Source organism: Neolamprologus multifasciatus, chromosome 14 (genome assembly GCF_963576455.1).
Source record: "Neolamprologus multifasciatus chromosome 14, fNeoMul1.2, whole genome shotgun sequence".
NCBI lineage: Eukaryota > Metazoa > Chordata > Actinopteri > Cichliformes > Cichlidae > Neolamprologus > Neolamprologus multifasciatus.
Window position 1 is genome coordinate 21,189,132 of NC_140452.1, and position 25,480 is coordinate 21,214,611.

The 25,480-nt window shown below is 41.0% G+C and overlaps 3 protein-coding genes and 1 long non-coding RNA gene across 4 annotated transcripts; 3 read left to right on the forward strand and 1 right to left on the reverse strand.

Annotated features, from left to right (window-relative positions):
- Nucleotides 1–1,751: 1,751 nt before the first annotated feature.
- cryba1a (crystallin, beta A1a) lies at nt 1,752–4,368 on the forward strand. The gene is made up of 6 exons (XM_085183975.1): nt 1,752–1,883; nt 2,386–2,452; nt 2,611–2,729; nt 2,999–3,140; nt 3,466–3,608; nt 3,826–4,368. The coding sequence occupies exons 2-6, from the start codon at nt 2,414–2,416 to the stop codon at nt 3,971–3,973; spliced, it is 591 nt and encodes a 196-aa protein (XP_085040101.1). The 5' UTR covers nt 1,752–1,883; nt 2,386–2,413; the 3' UTR covers nt 3,974–4,368.
- A 1,306-nt stretch (nt 4,369–5,674) lies between these two features.
- On the forward strand, nt 5,675–24,987 carry cpda (carboxypeptidase D, a). The gene is made up of 21 exons (XM_085183968.1): nt 5,675–6,482; nt 7,083–7,330; nt 12,153–12,295; nt 12,637–12,806; nt 14,823–15,220; nt 15,328–15,519; nt 16,069–16,236; nt 16,477–16,586; nt 16,739–16,841; nt 17,565–17,707; nt 17,794–17,963; nt 18,071–18,373; nt 18,474–18,669; nt 18,817–18,952; nt 19,128–19,274; nt 20,112–20,210; nt 20,295–20,356; nt 20,598–20,729; nt 20,872–21,057; nt 22,574–22,676; nt 22,936–24,987. Exons 1-21 carry the CDS (start codon nt 5,833–5,835, stop codon nt 23,160–23,162), a joined length of 4,086 nt encoding a protein of 1,361 aa, XP_085040094.1. The 5' UTR covers nt 5,675–5,832; the 3' UTR covers nt 23,163–24,987.
- Nucleotides 7,337–11,642, forward strand: LOC146504014 (uncharacterized). The gene is made up of 2 exons (XR_014877837.1): nt 7,337–7,541; nt 7,593–11,642. It is a non-coding gene; the product is annotated as an uncharacterized LOC146504014 (long non-coding RNA).
- On the reverse strand, nt 21,305–22,146 carry LOC146504015 (uncharacterized protein C22orf31-like). The gene is given in 2 exon segments (XM_085183977.1): nt 21,305–21,823; nt 21,945–22,146. A coding segment is annotated over 1 exon segment (510 nt). The 5' UTR covers nt 21,815–21,823; nt 21,945–22,146.
- Nucleotides 24,988–25,480: the final 493 nt, after the last annotated feature.

The following is a 25,480-nucleotide window of genomic DNA, read 5'->3' on the forward strand; positions in this document are numbered from 1 at the left end:
AACATTCAAGATTGTTGCAAATCTCCCAAGAAATAGATGTCCTTCCAAATTTGCACTAGACTCTGCAATGCTCAGAATAACTGAAAAATCCACGAGTTACATCTCAGACACTAAAGGCCTCAGTTAGCATATTAAATGTTAAAGTTCATGACAGTACTATCAGAAAAGGACTGAACCAGTATGGCTACCAGGAGAAAACAAACCACAAAACCTCTGGATCAATTTCCTTTCAACAGAGACCAAAATGGAGAAGTTTGGCCGTAATGCTCAGCACCATGTTTGGAGACAATCCCCCACACCTTATCAGCACAAACACTTCATACCAACTGTCAAGCACTGTGGTGGATGAGCGATGATTTGGGGTTGTTTTGCCCTCACAGGACCTGAGCATCTTGCAGTCACTGAGTCAACCATGAACTCATCTGTATATCAAAGTGATCTAGAGTCAAATGTGAGACAGATAAAACTTCCCTGAAGCTTGGTCATTCAACAGGACAATGATCCCAAGCCTTTTCTATATTGGTGACATATTTCTTTCCATTTAGTTTGGGTTACGCTGTTTTCAACACTGTACTTGTATCTTTTTGACATTTGAGAAAGTAATTTCACAATGGTTTAGCTCTTCAGCCTTGAATGTTAGATCAGCACAACAGCTTCACTTAAAATAAAAAGAATTCACAGTGTCCATGTTTAATCAAGTGGTTAATTATTCAAATGCTAAACCAAAGGTTTCTTAGATAAAACTCCAACAGGTTTTCTGCTTCAAAGCATTAGTTTTTCCTCACTGACCCACAATATGCAGAATGTGAAGCTTTAATCTTCACAAAAAGAGTGTAATTGTTACCGCAGCCAGTAAAGACGCTTGTATGAATATCTTTGCAGGAAAATAAGTCAGAAATTATTATTTATTTTTTCTGCCTTAAAGACAAAATTATATTAGGGTGCATAATAATAACATGTGAAATGCCACCTATTCACAGACAGCCTTTGACTTTTTAGTGCAAAGCAATTTTTGGCTCCTTTTTATTATTATTATTATTATTATTATTATTATTATTATTATTATTATTATTATTATTATTATTATTATTAACAGTAGTAATAGCAATATGCAGGGAGAAGATGAGTGTACACTGGAAGGTCAGTTGTTCCTGTGTAAATGGTTTTCTCTCTGCGTGTCCTTTGTAAGCTCTGCATGCATGTGTGAGTGCATGAATGAAGCCATTGCATGTCTGTCTCTGTCCATGACAGTCTGCCTGCATGACCGAGCATGCGTGCACATTGATTTGAGAGGGGAGAGGTGAAAGAATTGGAGATGTGGGGTCAGTAGAAGCGGACATGATGTACAAATCTGAGACAGAGCACACCGCATTCAGGAAAGCCCTTGTGAGTAAACAAGAGACAAGTTATCTTTTGTATTAGACAAATTTTTATGTCCCCCTAGATTTTGAAAAACCTTTAATGATGAAAAGTCTAAGCTTGCCTATCTTTTTTCAATTTTTCTGCTTTCTAACTTAATTCTACTTGTGATGCTTTTCCTATTTGCAGGGCAGTCTCTGCCAGGACTGTGAACATCTGTTATCTGTTATCAGACTAGGCCGTGCCAGGACTTGGTCCGGCCCACCGGTCATGGACCATTTGGAACTTGTGCTTATCTGCACTGGGCACCGTGCCCTCCATCCAGTCCTACTGCAGCTAAAGCCCAGCAGCTCAGCGCCGAACAATGCGCGGAGCAGCAATGTGCTGACTCCTGCCCCGACCCACAGGCCCAGCTGCTTTTCAGCACCAACATGTATAAATAGGTCCGTTTACTCTGAGGTCAGGACATCGTTTTTGTGGAGCCCCCTGTGAGCACTGAACAGCTATTCTTTGGGGCCGGTCAGGTAAGCCCTCTATCTCAGTCCATTCAGCCTATACAACCTTGTGCAGACTATTGTCACTTACATTTTTGCATTTTTTTTCTCTTTGTGGATTTCGCTGAGTCACATGAATGTAAAGACAGAGAGCAGACATGCATATGCAAAGGTGTACTGACGACACACAGGGAGGACACGTATGCACTGTGTCTACGTCTGAACGTGGTTTCATCAAGTGTGGAGAATTTCCCATACTTAGCTGTTTCAAACCCAAACATGTATGACAAAGGCAGTATTGTTATATATGTCAAAAACATTCTAATTAATGAACTTTGTAAATTTTGTTATAAAATTTGGTCAAATTTAAAAAAAAAAGACACACCAACATGACACATAAAATGATGACAGTCTGTAAGATCCTCTTATATTTTGCATAAAAACTGCAGAAACGCTCGTTATTGTTTTAAGTGGTGTGAATGATAAGCTGTATGTTTAATAAATGCAACACTCCCTGCTCTTCACTCTGAAGGTATATCAAGTCCGAAATACAAAGTAGCATGGCTCTAAACAACCCTAACCCACTGGGACCATGGAAGGTGAGTCTGACGCCCTTGTCATGGATCAACAACAAAAGCAGATAATGCTTTAAATATCAAGCCTGGCCTGATAAATGTGTGATGTGTGCATCTGTGCACACATCAGTGTGTGCGTGCAACATGTGCATGCTACATGTATGCATTTGTGTCCGCTCCAGATCACAGTTTATGACCAGGAGAACTTCCAGGGGAAGCGTCTGGAGTTTACCTCAGCCTGCCAGAACATCATGGAGTGTGGCGTTGACAACATTCGATCCTTGAAGGTGGAGTGTGGCGCGTAAGTCACCCACAGAGAAAAGAAAATCTCGAAACCAGAGTGTGACCTAAAACACATTTATCATTTATTAGAAAGATACTGAAAGATCTGTTAGTAGTTAAACTCAAAACATAACATCTGAAATTACTTATAGACCTCACTTATAACTATTTAAAGTTCACTATAAGCTTTTTTTAAATATACAAAACATTTGCCTGATGTCTTCTAATTGGTCTGTGTTCCTGTGATCCAGCGATGCATTCATGTGTCTCTCTGTTTGTTCGTGGCAGCTGGGCAGGATATGAGCACTCCAGCTTCTGTGGCCAGCAGTTTGTTTTGGAGAGGGGAGAGTACCCTTACTGGGAGTCATGGAGCGGCAGCAACGCCTACCACATTGAGAGGATGATGTCTTTCCGCCCCATCTGCTCTGCTGTGAGTTTCTGTCCTAAATCAGCAGCTTCTGCTTTTTCTCCATCTATACAAAATGTAAAAAAAAAAAAGGATTTGTCTCATGAAATGGTCTCATGTGTGTGTAAAGCTCAATAGAGTGACTAATAAAGGCGCTGAGTGCAGCCTAAAATAGAATGGAGTGCACTTGCAACTCGTAAATTATTAGATTTTGGACCCAATTCACACAATTTTGATGATTATTATGCAACTCTTTTATGCCTGGAAGGTTGCTACCTCATTACTACACCTATCAACAACATCATGTGTTCTTTTGTCTGTTTTCTCTGGCTGACTCATGCTCGCACAGAATCACAAGGAGTCCAAGATGGTGCTATTTGAGAAGGAGAACTTCATGGGGCGCCAGTGGGAGATAAACGATGACTATCCTTCCCTGCAGGCTATGGGCTGGGGCAACAACGAGATCGGATCTATGCAAGTTCAGAGCGGCGCGTAAGTCTCGACATCGGAACTCGTATTACTCTTTACAGGCTTCACACATGTTAAAATTGGCACAAGTGAAGAAAACTGTAGCTGATAGTGGCTTCCAGGCTTATCCACTGGCATCTAACTGTTGTCTTTTCTTCCTGTAGCTTCACGTATATTTTTCTAAATGCATTTCATTTCACTTGCTGTCTAAACCACAAATTCCCCTCTCCTCCTCCACCAGCTGGGTGTGCTACCAGTTTCCAGGTTACCGTGGTTACCAGTACATCATGGAGTGTGACCATCACGGTGGCGAGTACAAACATTACAGAGAGTGGGGCTCCCACGCTCAGTCCTTCCAGGTGCAGTCGCTGCGTCGAATCCAGCAATGAGACCCCGTGGCCTCCTCTCCCAGCCTCTCGCTCTTTACCTCCTCCAGATCTTCCCTCCTGCTCCTCCTCTTCCACCCTTAACCCAATCATTCCAGCACCTTCTGGTGCTTTATCATCGAGATGTTTACGACACTTTTCTTGTCTGTTGCCAAATGAAAATAAAGAGAAAACACGAGAAGAATAAATGAAAGTTAAAAACAGGCCACTGTAGAGAAGCTCCTGACTGATGCCCCGCTGAGGAAAGAAAAGGAGGACGCTAAAAACAGGCCTCAAGGCAGCAGCAGGGTGGTGATGTCACTCAGAGTCATTGCTCCTCATATTTGTGGGTAACTGTGGTGCTGCCAGTGTTCAATAAAGAAAGAAGAAGGCAACTTAAATAAAGAGTCTGCTGCTAACCTCTGGTGTGTTCAGTTGTGATTTATTTTAAAACAGCGAGCTTTGCTTTAGGCTTCTCTGTTTAACTGTGACTATTTTCAGTGAAAAGAAGCTGGGAGCACATGCAGGATAGTAGATATATTGGTAGTCATGTTTTGTTTTACACCTTAATAGAAGCAAAATTGACTTATACTTACATAACACCTTTCTACTCCATTTGAGCACTCACAAGTGCTTTCTACTACAAGTCACCCAATCACATGCACTCACACTCGGATCAGGGGCAACTCAAGGTTTAGTATTTTGCCTAAGGAGTGTCATTAGCCAGTATTAAAGCTGGTTAATTATTGGAAAGCACGAGCATCTTCTTGAATCTTTTAATGAGGAAATGAGACTAATTACTTAGAAAAATAAATTCAGCTTTTAAAATCGGGAGGCATTGGGACTTCCTTATAATGGCTAACAGCAGGAAGCAACAGCACAGATAAGGAAACCACACAATGAAATTCTTAGATCCCTTATGCTAAACCTATTAGATCTAGTTTAGTTTGCCGCTGCAGCTTTAACCCCTGCAGTTATAGTTTAGCCAGAGCTGTTTGAAGTTAAACACCTGGGGGGGTTTCAAAAACTTCTACAACTTGCTACCAGCTCAGGGAAAACAAAGCACTTTGGAAACATTTTGAAGTGTCCTCAAAACCTTTGAAAGGTGAAAAATACATGCATTGAAAGATTTCCAGGCTGCATGTACATCCTAGCCTAGAAAATGTGAGGAGAGTTTGTGTTTCTGAAATCTGAAGGCTCTGAGAGATGCTTTGGATTGCAATTTTGCAGAATTTGCTAATATTGGTAGCGTCCATTCTTTCCCATTAGTGGTGGTCATACAACCCCACAGGAGGATATCCCTACCCACCATGCTTAACAGCTGACAAATTGGGATAATTTTGTTCTCCAGACACTAAATCTGTTGACACTTGTTCCTAAAATGACTCTGAATTTTACAGGCGTTGATTTCTATGCTCTAAACATTGGTTTTGTGAAGAGATTGCAGATAAAGTGTTCATATTTGGAACTTATACATATTTTTTCTTCTACATTTTTAGCATTTTTATTTAAATGACCAAAAAAGACGGATGTACCAAGTACGATACAAATTAAAGCTAATACATATAAATTGTTATTCAATGATTTTTTTTTAATGGCCAGGTTCAATAAACACCGTTTTCAACAAATAGATTTTTCTGGCAATTATTTTGGGCTTTAAAGGGTCAAAGGTAGAACTACTCCGGCCCACCTTAAAATCTGACGTCACCACGAAGCTCCGACCCTGTGAGGTGAACGGAAGTAGATGGAAACAGGCAGGCCAGAACAACTGTGGCAGCGGAAAGACGTCCGTCCGTGCGGAGCCAAATACCAAAATACCTGAGTGTAGTGTTTGTTGTTCAGTTACCAGTTCCGGATGGTGTAGAAGTAGAAGACAGGTCAACATGGTGGCTAACTGGGAACATGTCTCGATGACGCTGAAACTACGGGTGTCACTTTTCGCCTTTCTTTTCCTTTTTGTCGTCTCTCTTGGCGACGACAGACTGCTCGGCTCACGAAGCGCCCGAGCCTCTACGGAGGAAGCGGTAGAAACCTACGACATATACTACAATTATAATGAACTAACAAAACGTTTACAGTCGTTAGCCCAGAAATACCCTCACATAGCTAACCTGTCGACTGTAGGGCAGTCCGTGGAGGGCAGGCAGCTGTGGGTGATGCGGATCACCAGGGACCCCGACAGGAAGTCACTGGGGAAACCTAAATTTAAATACGTTGGGAACATGCACGGCGACGAAACCGTGTCCAGACAGGTGCTGGTTTACCTAGTGGAGTACCTGCTAACCAAATACGGGGAGGAAGAGCGCATCACTGAACTGGTGAACAGCACGGATATTTACATCATGCCCAGCATGAATCCCGACGGCTTTGAGAAGTCCACAGAGGGGGACTGCAGTGGTGATCACGGCGGTCGAAATAACGCCAAAAATAAGGACCTAAACAGAAGCTTTCCTGACCAGTTCGACAAAACCACCGTGGATCCAGCTAATATCCCCGAGGTGATGGCAGTGATGAGCTGGATCCAGGAGAAAAAGTCAGTATTTTTGGCGTTATTTGTTTTAAACACGCAGATTCCAGATGTTTTTGTCCAGCTATTTGAGGTTTTGACTCGTGTGGCTTTAATACTTTAGCTAATCTGTTTCCAGTTATTCTCTAGCTAGTTGTGGAGATCAATGAGCAACTCCATTATTCACAAGGAAGTGCAAGGTTCACGGATTAAAAGTTGTCACACTAGCTTCACAGCTCTTTGCAAAGGGGGAATGCACCTCAGATCATCCTACATTATAGGCATTTCTCTTTCATCATCATTTTTATACAGAAAGGTTCACAGTTTCATCCTAATTTAATGTACATGTCCATATGTTGAGCCTTTCTAGCGTTAAAGCTGGGGTTGGTTAAAGTCCTTATTCTTTATAGTTGTTCACGATATTCAGCCAAGAATAATTTGATGTGTCAGCAGTCAAACATGATCAAGTCAATTGTTCATAACTCAAACTGACAGTCTTTTTAGTGTTAGATTCTTTCTTTACTTCATGGCAAGTATAGACATGAATGTTATGCTAACAAAGAGTTTGGAGCACTGTGAATTTTATGCTTTAAAGCTAGTGATATAAATCTGTCTTTATCTCCTTAGATTTGTGCTGTCAGGGAACTTGCATGGTGGCACTGTGGTTGCCAGTTACCCTTTTGATGACTCAGCCTCCCACGAGCAAGAAGGTCACTACAGCCCGTCGGCGGACGATGGTCTGTTTCGCCACCTGGCCCTGGTATATTCCCAGAACCACCCTGTAATGAAGACCGGTAAGCCTCACTGTCCTGATATGCCAGAAGAAACATTTAAAGATGGCATTACTAATGGAGCGGCGTGGTACGACGTGCCAGGTAAGACAGCCAAGTTTCTTTGTTCTTATTGATCTGTGTGGGGCAGAACGCCCTCAATAATCTATTAGGGTAAATGAGGTTATCTCACTGGATTTAGCTGAATAAACTGAGCTTTGTTAATCATATAATGTTTGTTTCTGCTAGAACTAAACGTATGATGTCCTTGTTTGTTTTTGGGCAAGGAAATAACAGACTGAGACACTTTGTGTGTGTGAAGGCATGGAGATCAGTGGAACCGGTGTGTTGTTTCTTTGAATGAAAGATGATTGTTGTGTAAGATGGTTATTTAGTCATTGTTCTGGAAAGTCTACTTTGCCAAGCAGGTGAGTGTGGTTGCAAGCTGAATGTTTTCTGTTACAGCTGCATTGTTTGCATTGTATGTAGGCTGCAAGCTGTTTGAAGGGTCTAGCTTAGAGATTATTTCAATTTTCTTCACACATGCACTGCAGGCAAGCAATCTTCTAGAGATGTGAAGGATAGTGCAGATGTAGAGTATCCAGGCAGCACTATCACCTAAAACAGATAAACAAACTATTTATGTTGTGAAGTTTAAAGATTTTTTTTTAAAGATTCTTCCATGATAGATTGCATGCAAAATATCTGCATTTGCATCATTCCAGAAATGGCACATGGTAAATCTTCTTTAAGGCTCTTTATTTCTTCATTAAATATAAGCGTGGTTAAAACAGAGCCGTTATAATAGCGGGACATGGCCTTCCAAAATCCATGCAACAATTCATGCAAAGATGGCGCTTGAAAAATAATTTTCAGTGGGGGGTAAGCTATTTTTTTTTTTTGTTCTTCTTCCTTTTTTTTTTTTGTCCCAGTGATCATTGAGTTTAAGATTAATCTAGATAAAACTTCACAATAACTGCCTCCAAAAGTTCCCACAGTTGTTTCCTGATAGATTTCTAGTAGCAAGACTTCTTTGTAAAACACATTATAACGCAGTGTTCATCTAGGGTTCATTTATTTCGCTGCCTTGTTTAACACATGATAGCCAGATCACAGCCTCTTTAATACGTGTACATATAACAGAATAGAGGTCTTATGCTTAGTGCTTTGAAACACAAAGAGCTTAAGTGCTTACAGTGCTTCGGGATTTTGACCCTACTCCAAAACCAGAAGTGCACTGCTCATCGTGTTTGTGTCTGCCAAAGCCTGTAATTATGCAACATTTTAGAGCTGGAGGCCTTTTATGGCTCTGTGGGCTGACTCTTTTCAGTTGTCAATACACTGCATGTATCAGTTTCTTACATGAACTAAACTAAAAGCAGTTTGTTTTGTTACCTTGACTACAGTGTAATTTAGGCTGAAAACAAGCTCTTCTCTGAACCTGAGGGCCAGAAACTCAGTCAGCATGCTCCTCTCCACCTTTCTTTTGTTGGCTTGTCTGATGGGTTGGGAGTTGGTGATGTGTCTGGAGCGTCGGGTTACCAAACCGCTCTTCCTCTGTATTGCGCTTGTAGTAGATGTCAGGTTAGCGGTGGATTTGCCTCAACCAGATTAACTGCTTTGATTAAACTCAAGCTTTGTGTAACTAGCGTGTCTTTTACTCTTTTTACTTGGGTGGCTGTAGGTAGAGCAGGTAATCTACTAATCAGAAGGTTGGTGGTTCAGTCCCTGGCTGCTCCAGTCCCCAGTCTGCATATCTAAGTATCCTTGGGCAAGATACTGAGCCCCAACTTGCTCAAAGTTGAGTATGAATGTGTGTGAAGAACGAGCTTTGGTGTGTAAAATGGTGTGAATGGGTGAGGGATGTTTTTGAATAAAGGATTCAAGTAAAGAAGCGCTATATATAAGCACTTGTTCTTCAAGTTTCTTATATGAAACCTCCTAGATTTATTAGTGGACCTGTCTTCTCTATGTGCAAGTCTGCAGATACTTTCAAAGTCTGAGCTTTTTTATGAATATAGTATGAAGGTAACTCTGAGTAGGAGTATGTATGATAAAGGTTTTATGTTTATAAAAGTGTCTGTCAACCAGCTATTTGAGCAAAAATACTTAAGTGTCATCTGACTGAATGCACCTGTATTTTCCGATTTTATAGTCTATGCAGTTAAACTCTGAATATAAAGATGGCTTAAAAGTAAGCACTATTTGTTCTTGTTTCAGTTTGTCATTAAATGGAACAATATTTGTTTACCGCTTAGAGAAAAGGAAACACTAAATCATCGCCTTAAAGGCTTAAATAGCAGGCAGTATAACCTCGTACTTATCAGAAACACAGTGAAAGAAAAATTAATGTTCAGGTTAAATATTATGGATCCTTGACTGAAACATCCACTATTTACTCTTTGGAGGTTCACATTGTTAGTATGAGACACTTATTGAACCTCTTAGCAGCGATAGTATTCATATCTCACTGATGAAGGTGGTGCCAAGAACAACCTTTGAATTGACAATAGGTTCATCTGTCTGCCATGCCACAGTGGATGAAATGTCACGACTAAAACCGGACTAATGGCAGATGATGGAAGCGGTCAGGCCATTGTGTGACGTAATTAGTCATCCAGGCAAAGCTCCAGGAATCAGGAACAAGGGATTTGTTGTTTGGGAGTCAGAGCTTGAAATAATAATTGTGCATAACATGCAATCATGACCTATAATCTTTTGACACAGTCTATTGTTCGCGTGCTCTTACTTTTGAACTGTGTTTTGTTCATGTAACCAGATCTGATGTTATTGATGATGTGTGTTGCTGTCTCCAGGGTCTTATCTGTTTGAAATATTTTTGGCTCATTTAGTTGCTGTCTGTGCTGAAAGAAACGCGTCGCTGCATAGACACTTACAAGAGAACAAGGTCCTGAATCTAATTTTACTGCATGAAAATACCGCTCCACAGCCACGATAATCTGACTGCTCTGCCAGTGTCTGAGTTCACTCACGCTTCTGATAACACTTTTAAAAAACAGTCACCTGACATTTATACTCTATGCCCTGGGTTGCTATCTTAAATGTTTGACTCAGCTTCTTAAATCATCACTCTGAGTTCAGGGTGTGTCACTGGATCCGGTACAGACAGGACATTTAAGGTTGGGGCTGCTCCAGGCCTTTTTGTGTGTTTATCCAACTCCCGCATATGCAGGATGTTTGCTTTAAGTGATTTGCCTGAAAGACAGCGAGACTTGGCTAACATCTTATGACCAAAGACAAGCTTCTTATTTTTGTCATGTTGTTGTAGGCAGTTGGATTTAGACATAGTTGAAACAGGGGAATGACACTTAGTGCAATTATTCTACTTTAACAGGTGAGAGAGTTTAAGACCTGTGTGCTGCTGGGTCGACAATGCCCCTACTCTCTCTGTTGTGAACACAGTGATTAAAGCGTTACCCTGACACGTCTAAATACACCACCCATATTCCAAATAAGCCCAGAGGCCATGCTTCCTATTAAAAAGTCAAATCTGGCTGGTAGCTTTAAAAGTCACAGTTTCAGATAGTTTACTTGTTTAGCTGCAGCAAGAAGGAAGCTTTGTATTAAAGATTAGCTTTAGTCTTTGGAATTCTTTATTTAGACTGTTGAACCCCCTTTACAAAATAAACTTTGGTGTTTATACCATGTAGACACACAAATGATGACTATATTTTGACCCTCATCTTATGCAATGACTGTGTATTAGAAAGGGAATCTTTCAGTGGTTGGTACAAACATAAGGTTAGAGAGCCGTAAAAATGCATTTGTGTTGGTATAGGAAGAGTTCATCACTTTGCTTGTAATGTCCATTTTCAGCTTCCATTGAGTGAACTGGCAGACACTCTCTGAGTTTCAGGCAGCCAAACAGCTGTTGCTTCACAAGGGATGACTCAGAATAACTTGTATTTTTCCGATGCTGCTCTCTGAGTTGAGTGTACCATATCACCATCTGTCCTTAGAGTGGAAGAGATTCATTGGGACCAGGTTTATAAAATGGTCAGGAGTATGGCTATTTGGAAGATACTCAGTGGGTTATACAAGCAATCATAAAATTGCATAAATAATAGTAGTTCTATTAGTATTTTTTAAAAAATGATTGCAAGTAGTGTAGACTAAAGTGGTGGTGAGTTTTGTGACAAGGTAGGGGCTTTCCACACGCTTTTTTTTTTTTTTTTTACATTTTCCTTCTCAGATTTACTTGCATGTGGCTTTGTTGTGCATCACACATTTTGTGTGCCAGCATTTTCTGTTGTCCTGTGGTTTGCATCTTCCTCACTGAGGCTGGTGTAAGCTGGTTTATAGAAATTTTGACAGACCCCCTGGCTCAACTGTGTAGGATGAGGGCAGAGGGGAAAAAAGAGAAACGAAGCCCATATAGAAACAATGAAATGTGTAACAACAAACCAGCAACTCTGGGCACTTGGTAGGGCAAGCAGCCCTATTGGCATACATGTTTGGGGGCAGAAATGTCTGTTGCATTTGGTTCCCGGGGCCACCAAGCCAGGAGTCATGGAAACCTTGCAGCTAGGAAGCATCTGACTGCCTGCTCATGTTCCACAGGGATGAACAGCCTGCCCTTCTGTGTGTGTGTTTCTGTTTGCATTACTGGACTGCAAGGTGCCTTGCAAACCCCAGATGTCGGGGCTTGTTGCCACACTAACTCCCTCTGTAAACTTTGGCACTGAGGGGGACAAAGACAGACTTGAACTTTTCCAGACAGAACCTCTGGTATAATAAACAGTTCTGGCACTGCTGGATTACCGTTCAGGGCAGCATAGTATGCGGAATATGTATTTTTTGCATCTTTTGCATGCATCTTTTTAAATGTGACTTTAATATCAATTTAGCTGTTTCTAACTTGTGCTTTTATGTACATGTTTTTTTATGTTCTTTTTCTGTTATCCAGGAGGGATGCAGGACTACAACTACATTCATGGAAACTGTCTGGAAATCACCATGGAGCTGAGCTGTTGCAAATACCCTTTTGCTTCTGAGCTCCAAAGGGAATGGGATCTAAACAAGGAATCCCTGCTAGCCTACATAGAACAGGTACATAAGAAATAAATTGTCCATAAGATATGATGTGTCTTTTGTTTGGTTATATAAAAGAATAATGGCACAATCAACATCTCCGTCATGCAGTTTCTCCACTTAAGCCAAGTGTAAGGTTCTTTAACTTTTGTTGAAAATCATAATGGTCATTTAAGAAAATGCATACAATAAAAAAAATGTGGAAAAAAATTAGCCAAAGCCACAAAGATGGTATTTTCAGTGAATTAAAAAAATCACATTATTACAAGTGTTTTATAGATTAATACCAACTGTAGTCAAACCAGTGATTTTATAACCACTGAGGGTTTCTTTGCACTCAAATTACTGCTGTCTTCCAGGTGCACATCGGTGTTCGTGGCTATGTGAAAGATGCAGTTAGTGGTGCTGCCCCTAGCAATGTCAGCATTGTGGTAGCAAGCGTTCGTCACAACCTGACGACGGGGGAATATGGGGACTACTACCGCCTTCTGTTACCAGGAACATACAACATAACAGCTGTGGCTCCAGGGTGAGTGCACATAACAGGTTTTTTACAAACAGAGGTTATTTATTAGTGGAAACACTTAATGCCGGGCCAGATCTCTAGTTTCAGTTCAGTGACCAGTGACGGCCCAGAGGTTGCAGATTGCTCCCTGCTGATTGCTACCAAGGGTTTTTTTGATAGAGTTTAGGCTCGTTTGTTGGGTTAGACCAGTGGTTCCCAAACTTTTTTTGCTAGGGCCCCCTTTGTTTTACAAGAAAAATCCCCCCCCCCACGCACGCACGTACGCGCACAAACACATCCTCCAACCATACACACCCCATATTTTGCTCCATTGCGGTTTTCTGTTACGCTACGTCCACACCTACACGGGTATTTTTGAAAACGCAGCTGTTTCTATGCGTTTGGACCTTTCGTCCACACATAAACGGCGTTTCGAATCACAGAAAACAGAGATTTTTTTTAAAACTCCTTTTTTGCGTTTACGTGTGGACGAGGAATACAGAGTTCATCACGCAACGTCAAAGGTATGTGCCTTTTTTCACGTCAGCTGTGCGCCACGTTATTGTTTACATGATATGAACTGCAGAATGACAGATGGAGACAAAATATTGTTACTGTTAATCTGACCATCTTCAGTTTTTAAACGCTTAAATATACATACACAGTTACTTTCCCTCCATTTAGAAAGGCAGAGGCGTCACGGTGTGATTATTTTACGTGTAGTTTTTTTTTTCCTGTGTAATAATATTCAACATTGCTATCAATACATTTTTCAAAAAATGCCTCTCTGTGCAAAATGGGTTCAAAAGCATAAACAACTGTGGGATACTGTTTCTCCGTGATTTAAACAGGGGAAACAAATCGTGGCAGGATCAGCCTGATGTTATTTGTATCCCACTGTAACTTTACTGTATAAAGAGCTAACATCTCCAAAATGACAGGAGTAGTTAGTCATTATGAGAAGTGTTTGTGAACTAAAAATCAAGAATGTGGGATACTGTTTGTCCGTGATTTGAACAGCCCAGCGCTGCTCCCGATGCAGGCAAAAGCAATTCTGCAGGGGAGACTTACCTCGGCACTTGTGCAGGTGAAGCCAAAGGGAAGATATGCTTCACCATATTTTCTAGTCTTTGGCTTAGAATGAAGTTGGTTTGGGAACATATTCAGCCATGCTTCATCTCCTTTTTTTTTCTGTACAACCTATGCCAGATCAATTTTTAATTTGGCTCTCAAAGATCATCAAATAATGAAATTTTGTCCGTGTGACTGACATACTTAACCAAATGTACCTCCCAGAAGTATTATCTAACCATCACTCTTTGTTAGTGTTTAAGTAGTTTAAGATGTGTTGCACAAGTTACTTGGCAAACTTCCTGATTAAGAGACTAAAACTACAGCTTAATACTTCCTTGTGATGGGCTCACATGTCAACAGGTTTATATTCCCACTGAGGTATACGCGGTAGTTGGTGTCATATTATTCTGTAATTTTGTCGGTCCTCAGGCCTGTCTTTTTTTTTTTTTTTTAAATCATTCATCATTCATGAACTTGGGACATGTGATTGTGACATGTGTTGCATACTCAAAACCAGCTTTGTGGTAGTTCCTGTTACAGTCGGCCTCTCAGCGATCACATTTTCTCAACATCATGCACACACATAAACTAAAAACAACAGCAATCACACTGTTACAGCTGATAATATTTACATGAACTGAGCTGATCTCAGCCCACATGATCTGTGAACATGACCTGTTCAGCAAAAAACAAAACAAAACACAGATCTCTCTCTCTTTTTTTTTTTTAACATCCTGTCCTCATTAGATTAAAATCTTTAATACAAGAACAAATACTAAATGTAATCTATGTTTACACACGTTGCCTGCATAGCAAGCTACATGACTCCTAAAACACATACCTGACGTACATAATTGGATCGAAACTTGGTTAAAAGAAATGTTTTTTTCTTATGGTACACTCAGTGGAAAGTTGTGTTGTATAACAGATTAAATCTCTTCAACATGTGCTTCTTTCACTGTACAGGTACATATCAGCGACAGTCAGCAGTGTCGAGGTCTCTGAGGGCAAGGCAAAAGAACTTAACTTTACCTTGACACCTGTGGTCAGTGAAGCAGCAGGTAGCAGCACCACTGTGGCTACAACCTCAGTGCAGTCCATCAGCCATTCAGACAGTTCCACTACCAGCTCTTCTGGCTCCACCCAGACTCCGGTGGTTACTTCTGTTTCTCCAACTTCACACCAACTGGCCAACCAGCCACAGGAATTCCGTCATCACAACTATGCAGACATGGAGCTGTTTCTACGGAAGTACAGCAGCGAGTTTCCTTCTATTACCCATCTTTACTCTATTGGACAGTCTGTAGAAAAGCGTGAGCTGTATGTGATGGTCATCTCAGACAACCCTGACACTCATGAGCATGGTATGTGATGATATTTGATTTAATGTTTTATTTTTTTATACCAGTAAATCTTGAAAAACATCAAATGCAAACCAGAGAGCATCATTCTATCTGTTACACTCTCCCAGGTGAGCCAGAATTTAAATATGTGGCCAACATGCACGGCAATGAAGTGGTGGGTCGCGAGTTAATGCTCAACTTCATAGAGTACCTGTGTCGTAACTATGGTACTGACCCAGAGGTCACAGAGTTGGTCAACAACACCCGCATTCACATCATGCCTTCGATGAATCCCGATGGCTACGAGGTAGCTGAGGAAGGTAAGTAAAGGGGTCATGTGCATATTCTGTAGAGTTCTTTACAGGCTTTACTTATGGCTTTTGGATACGTAAGGTGTAACCTTACAGGCCTTAAACAGTAATTTGACTAAGCGTTCCTTGAGTCTGTGGCAACTATTAAATTACTGCCTTTGCTAATGAAACTGCATTACAAACTGACCACACCACATTGGTGTATACTTGATATCTTTAGTGGTCACAAAGAAAGAAGCAATTGACCCTGGAGAGAGACATATGAGGAGTAGCTGTGCTTCTCGGCAAAATTATATTATCTCCTTCCATGCTCTGTTGTCTGTGTTAAAATAGCTTTCATTTCCCTTTGTGAGCACGTAAGTGTCCACAAAAGGAAGTGTATGAAGTCATACATAAGTGTCTGACTTAAGGGAAAGTTTGACAGGGCATATCCTCTGTTTGCTAACAGCTACTGTTGTTTGCCTAAGGAAGTGTTGTGGAGGAGGAGCCGAGGATGTGCATATGCTGTGGTTACGGATGCATGTAGATGGCTGCTCACCGGTGTTTGTTTCCTGACAGGTGATACAAATGGCTACAAAGGGCGTAACAACACCAACAATTTTGACCTGAACCGCAACTTTCCTGATCAGTTCGCCAACATCACAGAACCCAGACAGCCAGAGACTAAAGCTGTGATGAAATGGCTGAAGAGCATCCCTTTCGTCCTGTCAGCCAACCTCCACGGAGGCACGTACTGTACAGTGGTGTTTCAGTGTCGTGGCCAGCTTTTGAATGTGGTGATCTGCTAAGTGTTGTTAAAATTTGTAAATATTTTCTATGTTTTATGGTTATGATCTTTAGTGTTTTTAGTGACGAAAAATAATTTTATGTTCACAGACTACGTTTTCTTTCCTACCCACAGATTCAGATATTATTATTTGTGTGTGTGTGTGTTTTACGCTGTATTATTTTTGTTGTGCAATTCAGGGTCCTTGGTGGTCAACTACCCCTTTGATGATGACAAAGATGGGAATAGTTACTACAGCAAGTCGCCTGATGACGAGGTCTTTCAGCAGGTCTCTAGAGCCTACTCACAGGTAACTGGACACCGTTTGCTGTAGGAGCTGTTTGAGCCTGATGCTTATAGTTTCAACTTTTAGTACTAATGGAAGCTCATTGAAATCTGTGGAATGACTGTTTGAAAACTTGACAACAACAGTGATCATTGTTTGGTTTTACTTGTATGCAGGAAAATCCTCTGATGCACCAAGGACACCCTTGTGAGGACCTGTACCCTAATGACTATTTTAAGGATGGCATAACCAATGGTGCCCAGTGGTATAGTGTTCCTGGTATGCTTACACCTTTCATTAATTTTGGCATACTTCATGTTTTTAAAAATTCACAAAACCCTTTTATATAAGTGGTTATCCTTAATTAAGATCTACTTGAATTCTTCCTGGCAAAGATTAAGCAAGAAAGGCATTAATGATGCCTTCACAGATATACCCCATGTTATGTGCACTTCTGCTACTATACTGTCACGTATGCCGCCCTTAAGATGTGCGCTGATACCAAGCTGGGTGGTCTTTCTCCTTCTTAGCCTGGGGTACTCTGCTTTCAGTTTTTACAGAGAAGATTTCCGTTTTTTGTTGGTAAGACCTGAGGGATAGTTTTCTACTTTGCCCTCAGTATGTCTTTAGTAACCGAGTGGTCAGCTATTTGCATGAGAGAGTGTTGGCACTGCATCAGTAGCAGTTAAACTATGTTTTCTGGCAAGAGGGCAGGGAAAAAAAGTGTTCCTGAGACAACGCAGTGCAGCCTAAAGGCACTATGGTGACTTGTAGTTCTAAAGTAAGTTTTGGCCTCGTCACCGGAATAAAAGAAATTGTGATTTTTATTCTATCAATGTGTAAATTGTATATTTTTAATGTAGAAAAGAATTCCCTAATTTTTATATTTTTCACAATAACTTTTTTTAAATTATTTTTTTATGTTCTATTATGAAATTGTCAGATTATTTACCCACACAGGTTCTTGATATGACTCTAAAAAGGAGTGCATGTTTTTTCCAGGTGGCATGCAAGACTGGAACTACATAAACACAAACTGTTTCGAGGTGACAATTGAGCTGAGTTGTGTCAAATATCCTCTGGCCAAGGACCTCCCAAAATACTGGGATCAAAACCGGCGATCCTTGCTTCAGTTTATACACCAGGTAGTAAACATAGATCTCAACATTATTCTGAGCCTTCAGCGTAATTTTGCATTCACTCATGTTTTTGTGGGCATTTGCGTCTTTAGGTTCACACTGGCGTGAAGGGCACAGTTTCAGATATGTGGGATGGTACGAGAATTCCCAATGCCACCATTAGTGTCGAGAAGATAAACCACAAGATCACTACAGCTAAGACTGGAGATTACTGGAGATTGCTGGTCCCTGGGACTTACGCTATCACTGCCTCTGCTCATGGGTAACAGCTTTATTCAGAAGGAAAAACACAGTAGCCACATGAAATCTAGTTTCAGTATGTTTGTCTTATTGTGACCTTTATTTCTGTTATTCTGTTATGTTGTCTAGTTATAAGCCTGTGACGATCTACGCCACAGTCTCAAAGGATCGAGTGGAGGTGGTGGACTTCAGACTGACATCTGTGCGCTCAGAGGGTAACCATCATTCATCCAGTGGCCCCCGACCCACACAGAACCCATCTGAGAAGGAGTTTCAGAGCTTAATCAAGGAGCTCTCTGTAGGCCAGGGTTTGGATGAGTTGGTGAAAAACACAGCCACCGAGAGCAACTTCCGCTACCGACCCTCCAAAGAGATGTCGGCTTTCTTGAGAGGCCTCACGCTTAACTTTCCCCACATTACATATTTACACAGGTAAGAAGATTTTATTTTCCCCTAATCTGTGAGTTTGAACCAGTCTTTATTTTACTGCAGTGACCTGTATTGTTTCTTTTTTTTTCTTTTCTATGTCCAGCCTGGGCCAGAGTGTGGAGTATAGGACCATATGGGCTTTGGAAATCTCTAACAAACCAGGAGAATCTGAACCGTCCAAGCCAAATATTCGCTTTGTAGCAGGGATCCATGGTAATGCCCCAGTGGGGACAGAGCTGCTGCTGGAGTTTGCTGCCTTCTTGTGCATCAACTATGGCAAAAACCCAGCCATCACCAAGGTGTGCCTTAAGACCTCTTTATGATTATAACAACAGCATTTTTATCAGCTCTTTTTGGCTTTAAGGGACTTTAAGCTTGATTTATTTCTCAATGAACATTTAGTACCTATGAATATATGACTGTAATTGTTCCTTATCCTTCTCCAGCTGATCAATGAGACTCGCATATTCATTGTTCCTTCTGTAAACCCTGACGGACGAGAACAGGCTGTTGAGAAGCAGTGCAAATCTACCCAGGGCTTGACCAACGCTCATGGCAAGGACCTGGACACAGACTTCTTTGGTCAGTTGTCTTGATTTCTGCATGTGTGAAGCTGAAATGAAAAACAGATTTAAAAGATCAGCTCTTCAAGTCAAAATTTCTTTTGAATGTAAAAAAGAAATGGTTGACATTTACAAAAGACAAAAGAGGAAAAAAAAGATTGTCCAACATCTCTTTTTTCTGTCCTCTTTAACAGGCAACGCATCACAGCGTTTGGTGGATCCCCAACCTGAGACCAGAGCGATGATGAACTTTATTCAAAGCCACCGCTTCACTCTGTCTGTAGCCCTTGATGGAGGCGCCCTTGTTGCCACTTATCCTTATGACAAGCCTGTCCAGACTGGTAATACCACTCTGACAAGAAACAAAAAGTATATTGTGTATAAAAATCTGAGAACACCAGGATAGCTCTTTGCTGATGCTGCATGAGTGCAACGTGACTGTGGGCACCACTTTTCACACATATGAGATTCAGGAAACATTAAAATTAAATTGTTTGAGTTTGGAGAAAGTGACATGTGAATGAGACAAACATCCCTTGTGGGCCTTTTCAGAAACCCAACAACGCTTGCTGTAGCTCATCATGGATGACACTGTGTGCAAGATTTACTAAACAGGGAAAAATAGCATGTGACCCAATATCCAAATAGCGCTCATAGGTGTTGTTAGTTTTATGGGTGATTTACAAAAGATGCACTGTTTTCCAAACACGGGGGTGGTCAGTGCCTTTCAGTATCAGTCACAAAAAACAAGCACGTCAGTGTATGTGGGCCTATGTATAGGTTGAATGCTGACTGGTTGAAAACTAGGCTGGAAAAATGAAAGCAGTCAAGACACCTTGGAGACTAAGATACCAAAGTTTTAAAAAAATACAGAAGGTGAAGTGGACACTTTTCATTGTTTTATCACTCTGTTTCACTTCAGCTCTTTGTCATCTTAGAAATTTTCTCCTCTCTGTCGCTGGCAGGACCAGCAAGCACACAAGTGAGAGCAGCCCACAGACCAGTTGTTTGTGACACTGCCCCCTGGTGGTAGTAAACATGTAACTGATGGTCTGTAGAGCTGATCGCAGAACCATGTTTTCCCCATTGCAGGCAGATAAATAAATCATTTGAAAACAGTTTCCTTAAAATCGCTGGTTTCACTGTTTAATTATTGAATCAGTTATTTTGTTTTTCAGTTGACAATGAAGGCACCTTGAAGTATTTGGCAACTGTCTATGCCAGCAATCACCCCAAAATGCACCTTGGGAACACTGAATGTTCAAATAATGGGCAGAGTAAGTTATACGACTGCTACATATTCTTGTCATGTCAGTCATGCAAATAAGTGGTTAATGGTGAAGTTTTGCTTTACTCATTAGGCAACATCCCAGATGGAGTTATGAGAGCAGCGGAGAGACAAAGTCATCTGGGAAGCATGAAGGTAAGTGTGTCTGTGCTGTCATTTTCTGTAATTAAGGTGGCATCCGTCATGTCATTGTGTACAATCTAAAAACAAAAGGCACTACTTCATATTTTATCGGAAATGGAGTCAAGAGTGTTTGTTTTGAAAACTTCCTTGACAATTCTGAGAATCTTTAAGTTCTTTTGGAGTTATTGATGAAGTGAAAATGAGAAGTAAAGCATAGGAAATGCATCAGCTTATGTCCACATCTCCTTTCTAGGACTTCAATATGGATTTTGGCCATTGTCCAGAAATCACAGTGTACACTGGCTGCTGTCTGTTTCCTCCCGCTGAGCAGCTGGCCACACTCTGGACTGAGAACAAGAAGTCTCTGCTAAGCATGTTGGTAGAGGTATGATGCATGATTTTATTAGGGAACTGCAGCAACATTGACATTTATTCATTTTAAAAGTTATGGCTGCTGTAATACATAGTTTGTATTTTAATGAACTGTCATACAGCCACGCATTTCTCTTTGTTTCTGCTCCTTCCAGATCCATAAAGGTGTGCGAGGCATAGTGAGAGACAAGAGTGGAAAACCAATTGTTGGGGCGATCGTTATACTGAACGGAGGAGTGAGACTGTTTACTGTGGAAGGCGGCTACTTCCATGCCCTTCTAGCTCCTGGCACTCACAATATTGAAGCAGTTGCTGAAGGCTACCAACGCCAGCGTCAGAAGGTACGCTCTTCAATAGAACGTACTCGCTCGCAGGAAGAATAATATAATAGTTTACTGCTGTACACACAGACGCACACACGGTAATTATTTGTTGTTCAGAGGTTTATCATGAGGAGCTTCATTTAAAACATTTGAAGCTTTTAGTCAAAAACATTAGAAATATGATTATTACAATCATCCCACGCAAGGATTGCAGATGGACAAAATGAAGCAACATAAGGACACATAAATAAGAAAAACTCTACTACTACAGGTCTCATTTATGGTCTATATCTATGCAAGGTGTGGGACGTAGTAGACAAAATCTCTCCATCACCTCCACCTTTCCTTTTGGATGCTCTGCCATTTGAAGCATGGGGTAGGCCAGCTCTCTAAACAGATTTTCCTTGATGGTGTGTCCAAGCTCCAGACTGTAGGCTGCGAGCTTCCCGCATGGCTTAAAGAGCAAGGGATCCACCACCGAGTGATAAATCTGCTGGTAGTCTCGCACTGTGAAACCGTGGATCATGAGCTCGTCACTGGAGTTTCCCTCTTCAGTAGTGACAACTCTGTTGCTGCGTGGTGGGTCTAAAAGATCTGGAAGAGCGGCGGCATTCCTTATATATCTGTCATCCAAGGGTTTTTTGTGGTCCGTTTCTTTTTGCTCCCACACAAGGTGCAAATCGTAAGCTGGAGCCAGCAAATATTTTCTCTCCTTAATCGTCTCGCCATATTTCTTAGGGCATCGAATGCTCTGCCTTAGACCATAGGGACCCATCTCATACCTCTGGAAAGAAGAGTGGTGTTAGTTTTGGTTGTGCCCCTTCAGGTTCTTTTGTGTGTTTATCATATATATTGCAACAAAAATATACGGTTACTGGGGGGGAAGAAACCATTAAGGTACTTACTCCTTGGTGTATTTTCAGTCAACATCACTTAAAAAAGGTCTGAAAATGTGGTTTTAATCCTTAATTCCTGAACTATAAGTACAGCTTTCCCATTTTTCTTTACACTGGATCGTAAAATCACTTCTTTGCTGCTGAAAACAATCAAGCAGGTTGCAAAAAGTAAGTCCTGAGATTCTTGTAATTTACCTCTGGGGTGAGTAAATTGAGATTTTTAGCACTTTTTCAGACATCAGACACAACCTGCACCAGATTATACAAAGCAGGCGCACCTGCGAGTAGCTCTTGCTGATTAGATAGTTAACAAGCCCAACTTTCAAGGAGCTTCAGCAGAGTGCTTAAAAACACTTTACCTCTCTGACAAAACAGTTTGATGTTTTCTTTTTGTTGCAAGTTTTAAGTCCTTTAATAAAAGGACCAAAAAAAACCCTAATGAAACTTTGAGGTCCAAATGCTTCAAATATCTTTTGAGTTGTTTGTGAAATCCTGGAAATCTGTTTGAAGAGCCTTGATTGACATGACCATCGACTTTCATTTTATTAAGAAGCCTCTGATGACTACAGGAGAGAAGTGATTCTTATGTTTGACAACTTCCTGCTATCTAACTTTTAAATATTTCTGCTATCTTTTAGGTCGTGGTATCTTCCTTTGAAGCTGCTAACTCCATCATCATAGAGTTTGACATGGACAACAACATCTTTGGCCTTCCCAGAGAGTTTGTTGTAGCCAGTGCAGGTAAGCATGTCTTATAATGCAGCTTTTTGTCACCTGCTGAGAGCTGACGTCGCATGAATTATGCTCCTTGTTCATGAACAAGATAGATTTTCAGTGTTTCAGTAGATTATGTATTTCAAATGAAGTCTTAATGGTGCTAAAATCCACTGGCAGTGACTGTAGATCTCGGCTCTTTTGAGCAAGAGTGTAACTTTATTAAATTAAGAACAAAGTGTGCATAATGCCAAGTCACGCGTGCATATTCTGTTCCTCCCCACAGCTGCTACCATGACAGCACTGGTGGTGACAGCGTGCATCATCTGGTGCGTGTGTGCCGCTAAGTCTAATCGCCAAAAAGATGGCTTCCACCGTTTGCGCCAACACAGAGACGATTATGACGATGAGGTCCGGCTCACCTCTATGGGCTCCAAAAAGTCCCTGCTTGCCCACGAGTTTCAGGACGAAAGCGAAAGCGACGAGGAGACGTTGTATGCCAACAAAATCTGAGGAACACAGCAAAAGTTTTTGTTTGCTCTGTGTTTTATTTGAAGCTCAGCCCCCTCCTCGCTGTCTCCCAAAGATCAAACCCCTGACCCACGAGGACCACCATGAACTTGACCTCCGTCTCTTTTTATGGCCAGTATGAAAGGGATGGAGACTGTTTCTGTTACACCAGTATATTCTGAGGACCCTCTCCCTGCCATCCTGTTGGTGTCTGGACTGCAGGGGCTGCTTTTTTCTTTTTCTCTGCAGATATCTCTGATCAACTTGTCAACATATGGAGCGAGGAAGAAATTAACAAAAGGAGGGTGGAGAAAGGTTCACTCCACCTTTGTCCTCACCCAGCCCTTATAGCAGCTTGCTGCTTTGTTTTGTTTTGTGTTTTTTGTTGTTGTTGTTATCCGAGCCATCCAAGAATCCTCTAAGACGACCACACATCCTGCCCGGCTGAGACATCAAGCCGAAATGTCCAAATAACTTTAGATAAAAGTGCGTTATTTTCCTTGTTTCTCTTCACTAATGTCTGTGAGCACCATGTATTTATTTTTATAACTGCTTTGAATTAGAAAGTAGGTTATTTCTGTGTCCAAGCCTTTGGGAGACTGAATCCAGTTCTGTGCCTTGGCTTCTATAATGTTTACAGTCTCAGTCAGGCTGTAATGTGTGGCAGTAAGTAACATACTGGAAATATAATACCATAATACTGGAATTTGATCCATCTTATACTCAGGTGGAGTGAAAGAGAAACTTTTTTTTTTTTTCTTGCCTCCTTCTTCTGCCGCCCCCTCCCTTCCAAAGATGAGTGGAACCATCAGGGAGAATGTTACAAGGCTTGAATGAAATGTTTACCAGAAAGTGGAGTGTGGACTTGATATATTGGGGGTAGGTGGGTTGGAGGGACTTGCACAAATCGGAAAGAATCACCCTTAATTTTTGGCCACAAAAAACAATGAATCTTTAAATCTGTAATCATAAAAAGAATGTATTTTTATTTCCTTTTTGTTTTAACAATAAGTTTGTTTGCAAGATAATTTATCTGTATATGGAAACTTTTGTGTCCATCACCTTTTGATCACAGATCACTATATGTGTAATCTTTTGCTATGATTTGAGTTTTTATCTGAATATATTTGGCTTTTTTGCCTTTTTTTTTTTTTTTTTTTTTTTTTTCTTTTTGTACTAAATATTTTGATCACAGAATGAAAACCAGGTTTGACCATTCATGACTGTCGAAAACACCCACACCGCACCATATAAAGGTTTTATAATCTTATATCTTTCCTGACTTATTTTAAATTGCAGTGATTGAGATAATTATGAGTTTGGTTGAAGTTTTTTGTGTTGGTAGTCCATCAGAGACCCTTTTGTCACTGTGTGAGGAACAGTGACAGCTGGGCTCCAGTCCCCAGCAGCACCGTTTCAAATCACTGCGCTGCATCCTTGATCTGTTAAGTATCTCCTGGGTTGGAAATTCATGCTGTGATTTCTTTACATGGCAGTAGTTTGAAGCAATACAGGTGTGTTCTCTAAAGAATTTGCCCTGATTTTCAGTTTGAGAAGAGATTTCTTGACATCTGTGTAGGGAGATACTTTTGTACATTATTTTTCTTAAACCGTGTGTGTGAGAGAGAGAGTGGCACCTTTGAAGTTAAGTGCGTGCCACAGTCGGGCAGTTTTGTGTGAACATTTTATATGAACTGGAATCAACTGTAAATAATGTTGGCAGCATCTCATGTTAACCATGAAACTACATGCAACAAAACATTTAAAATCCTCTTTGTGATGTGCACAAAAACTCACAGAACACAATCAAATAAAACTTCTCACAACACGTTGCTTTTGTGTCTACTTGTATGAAGAAATGAGAGTAACTTAATCAATAGGAAGTTTTTTTGCACTAAATTAGTAGGAAACTGGGGATTTTCCACTTGTCAAGTTCCCTTGTCGAGGAAAACTGAGCCAAAAATGAATGAGGGAATTTATTTCCCAGATACCTGCACGTGGAGGTAATTTGTACTGATGGAAAGCATCGGGGGGGGGGGGGTTACTGGGCTTAAGCCTGGGTAATTTTTTCAGAACCCCTTTTGGAGTATAATTTGTTTCATAGTTTGATGCCTGACTGACAACTGTATAAAACAAAAGCTACAGAAAATATTAGCACGGTGGCTAGCACTCTTGCTGCACAGCAAGAAGGTCCTGGGTTCAATCCCACCATCAGGTAGGGCCTTTCTGTATGGAGTTTGCATGTTCTCCCCGTGTTTGTGTGGGTTCTCCCTGGGTACTCTGGCTTCCTCCCACAGTCCAAAGACATGCAGTTAGTGGGG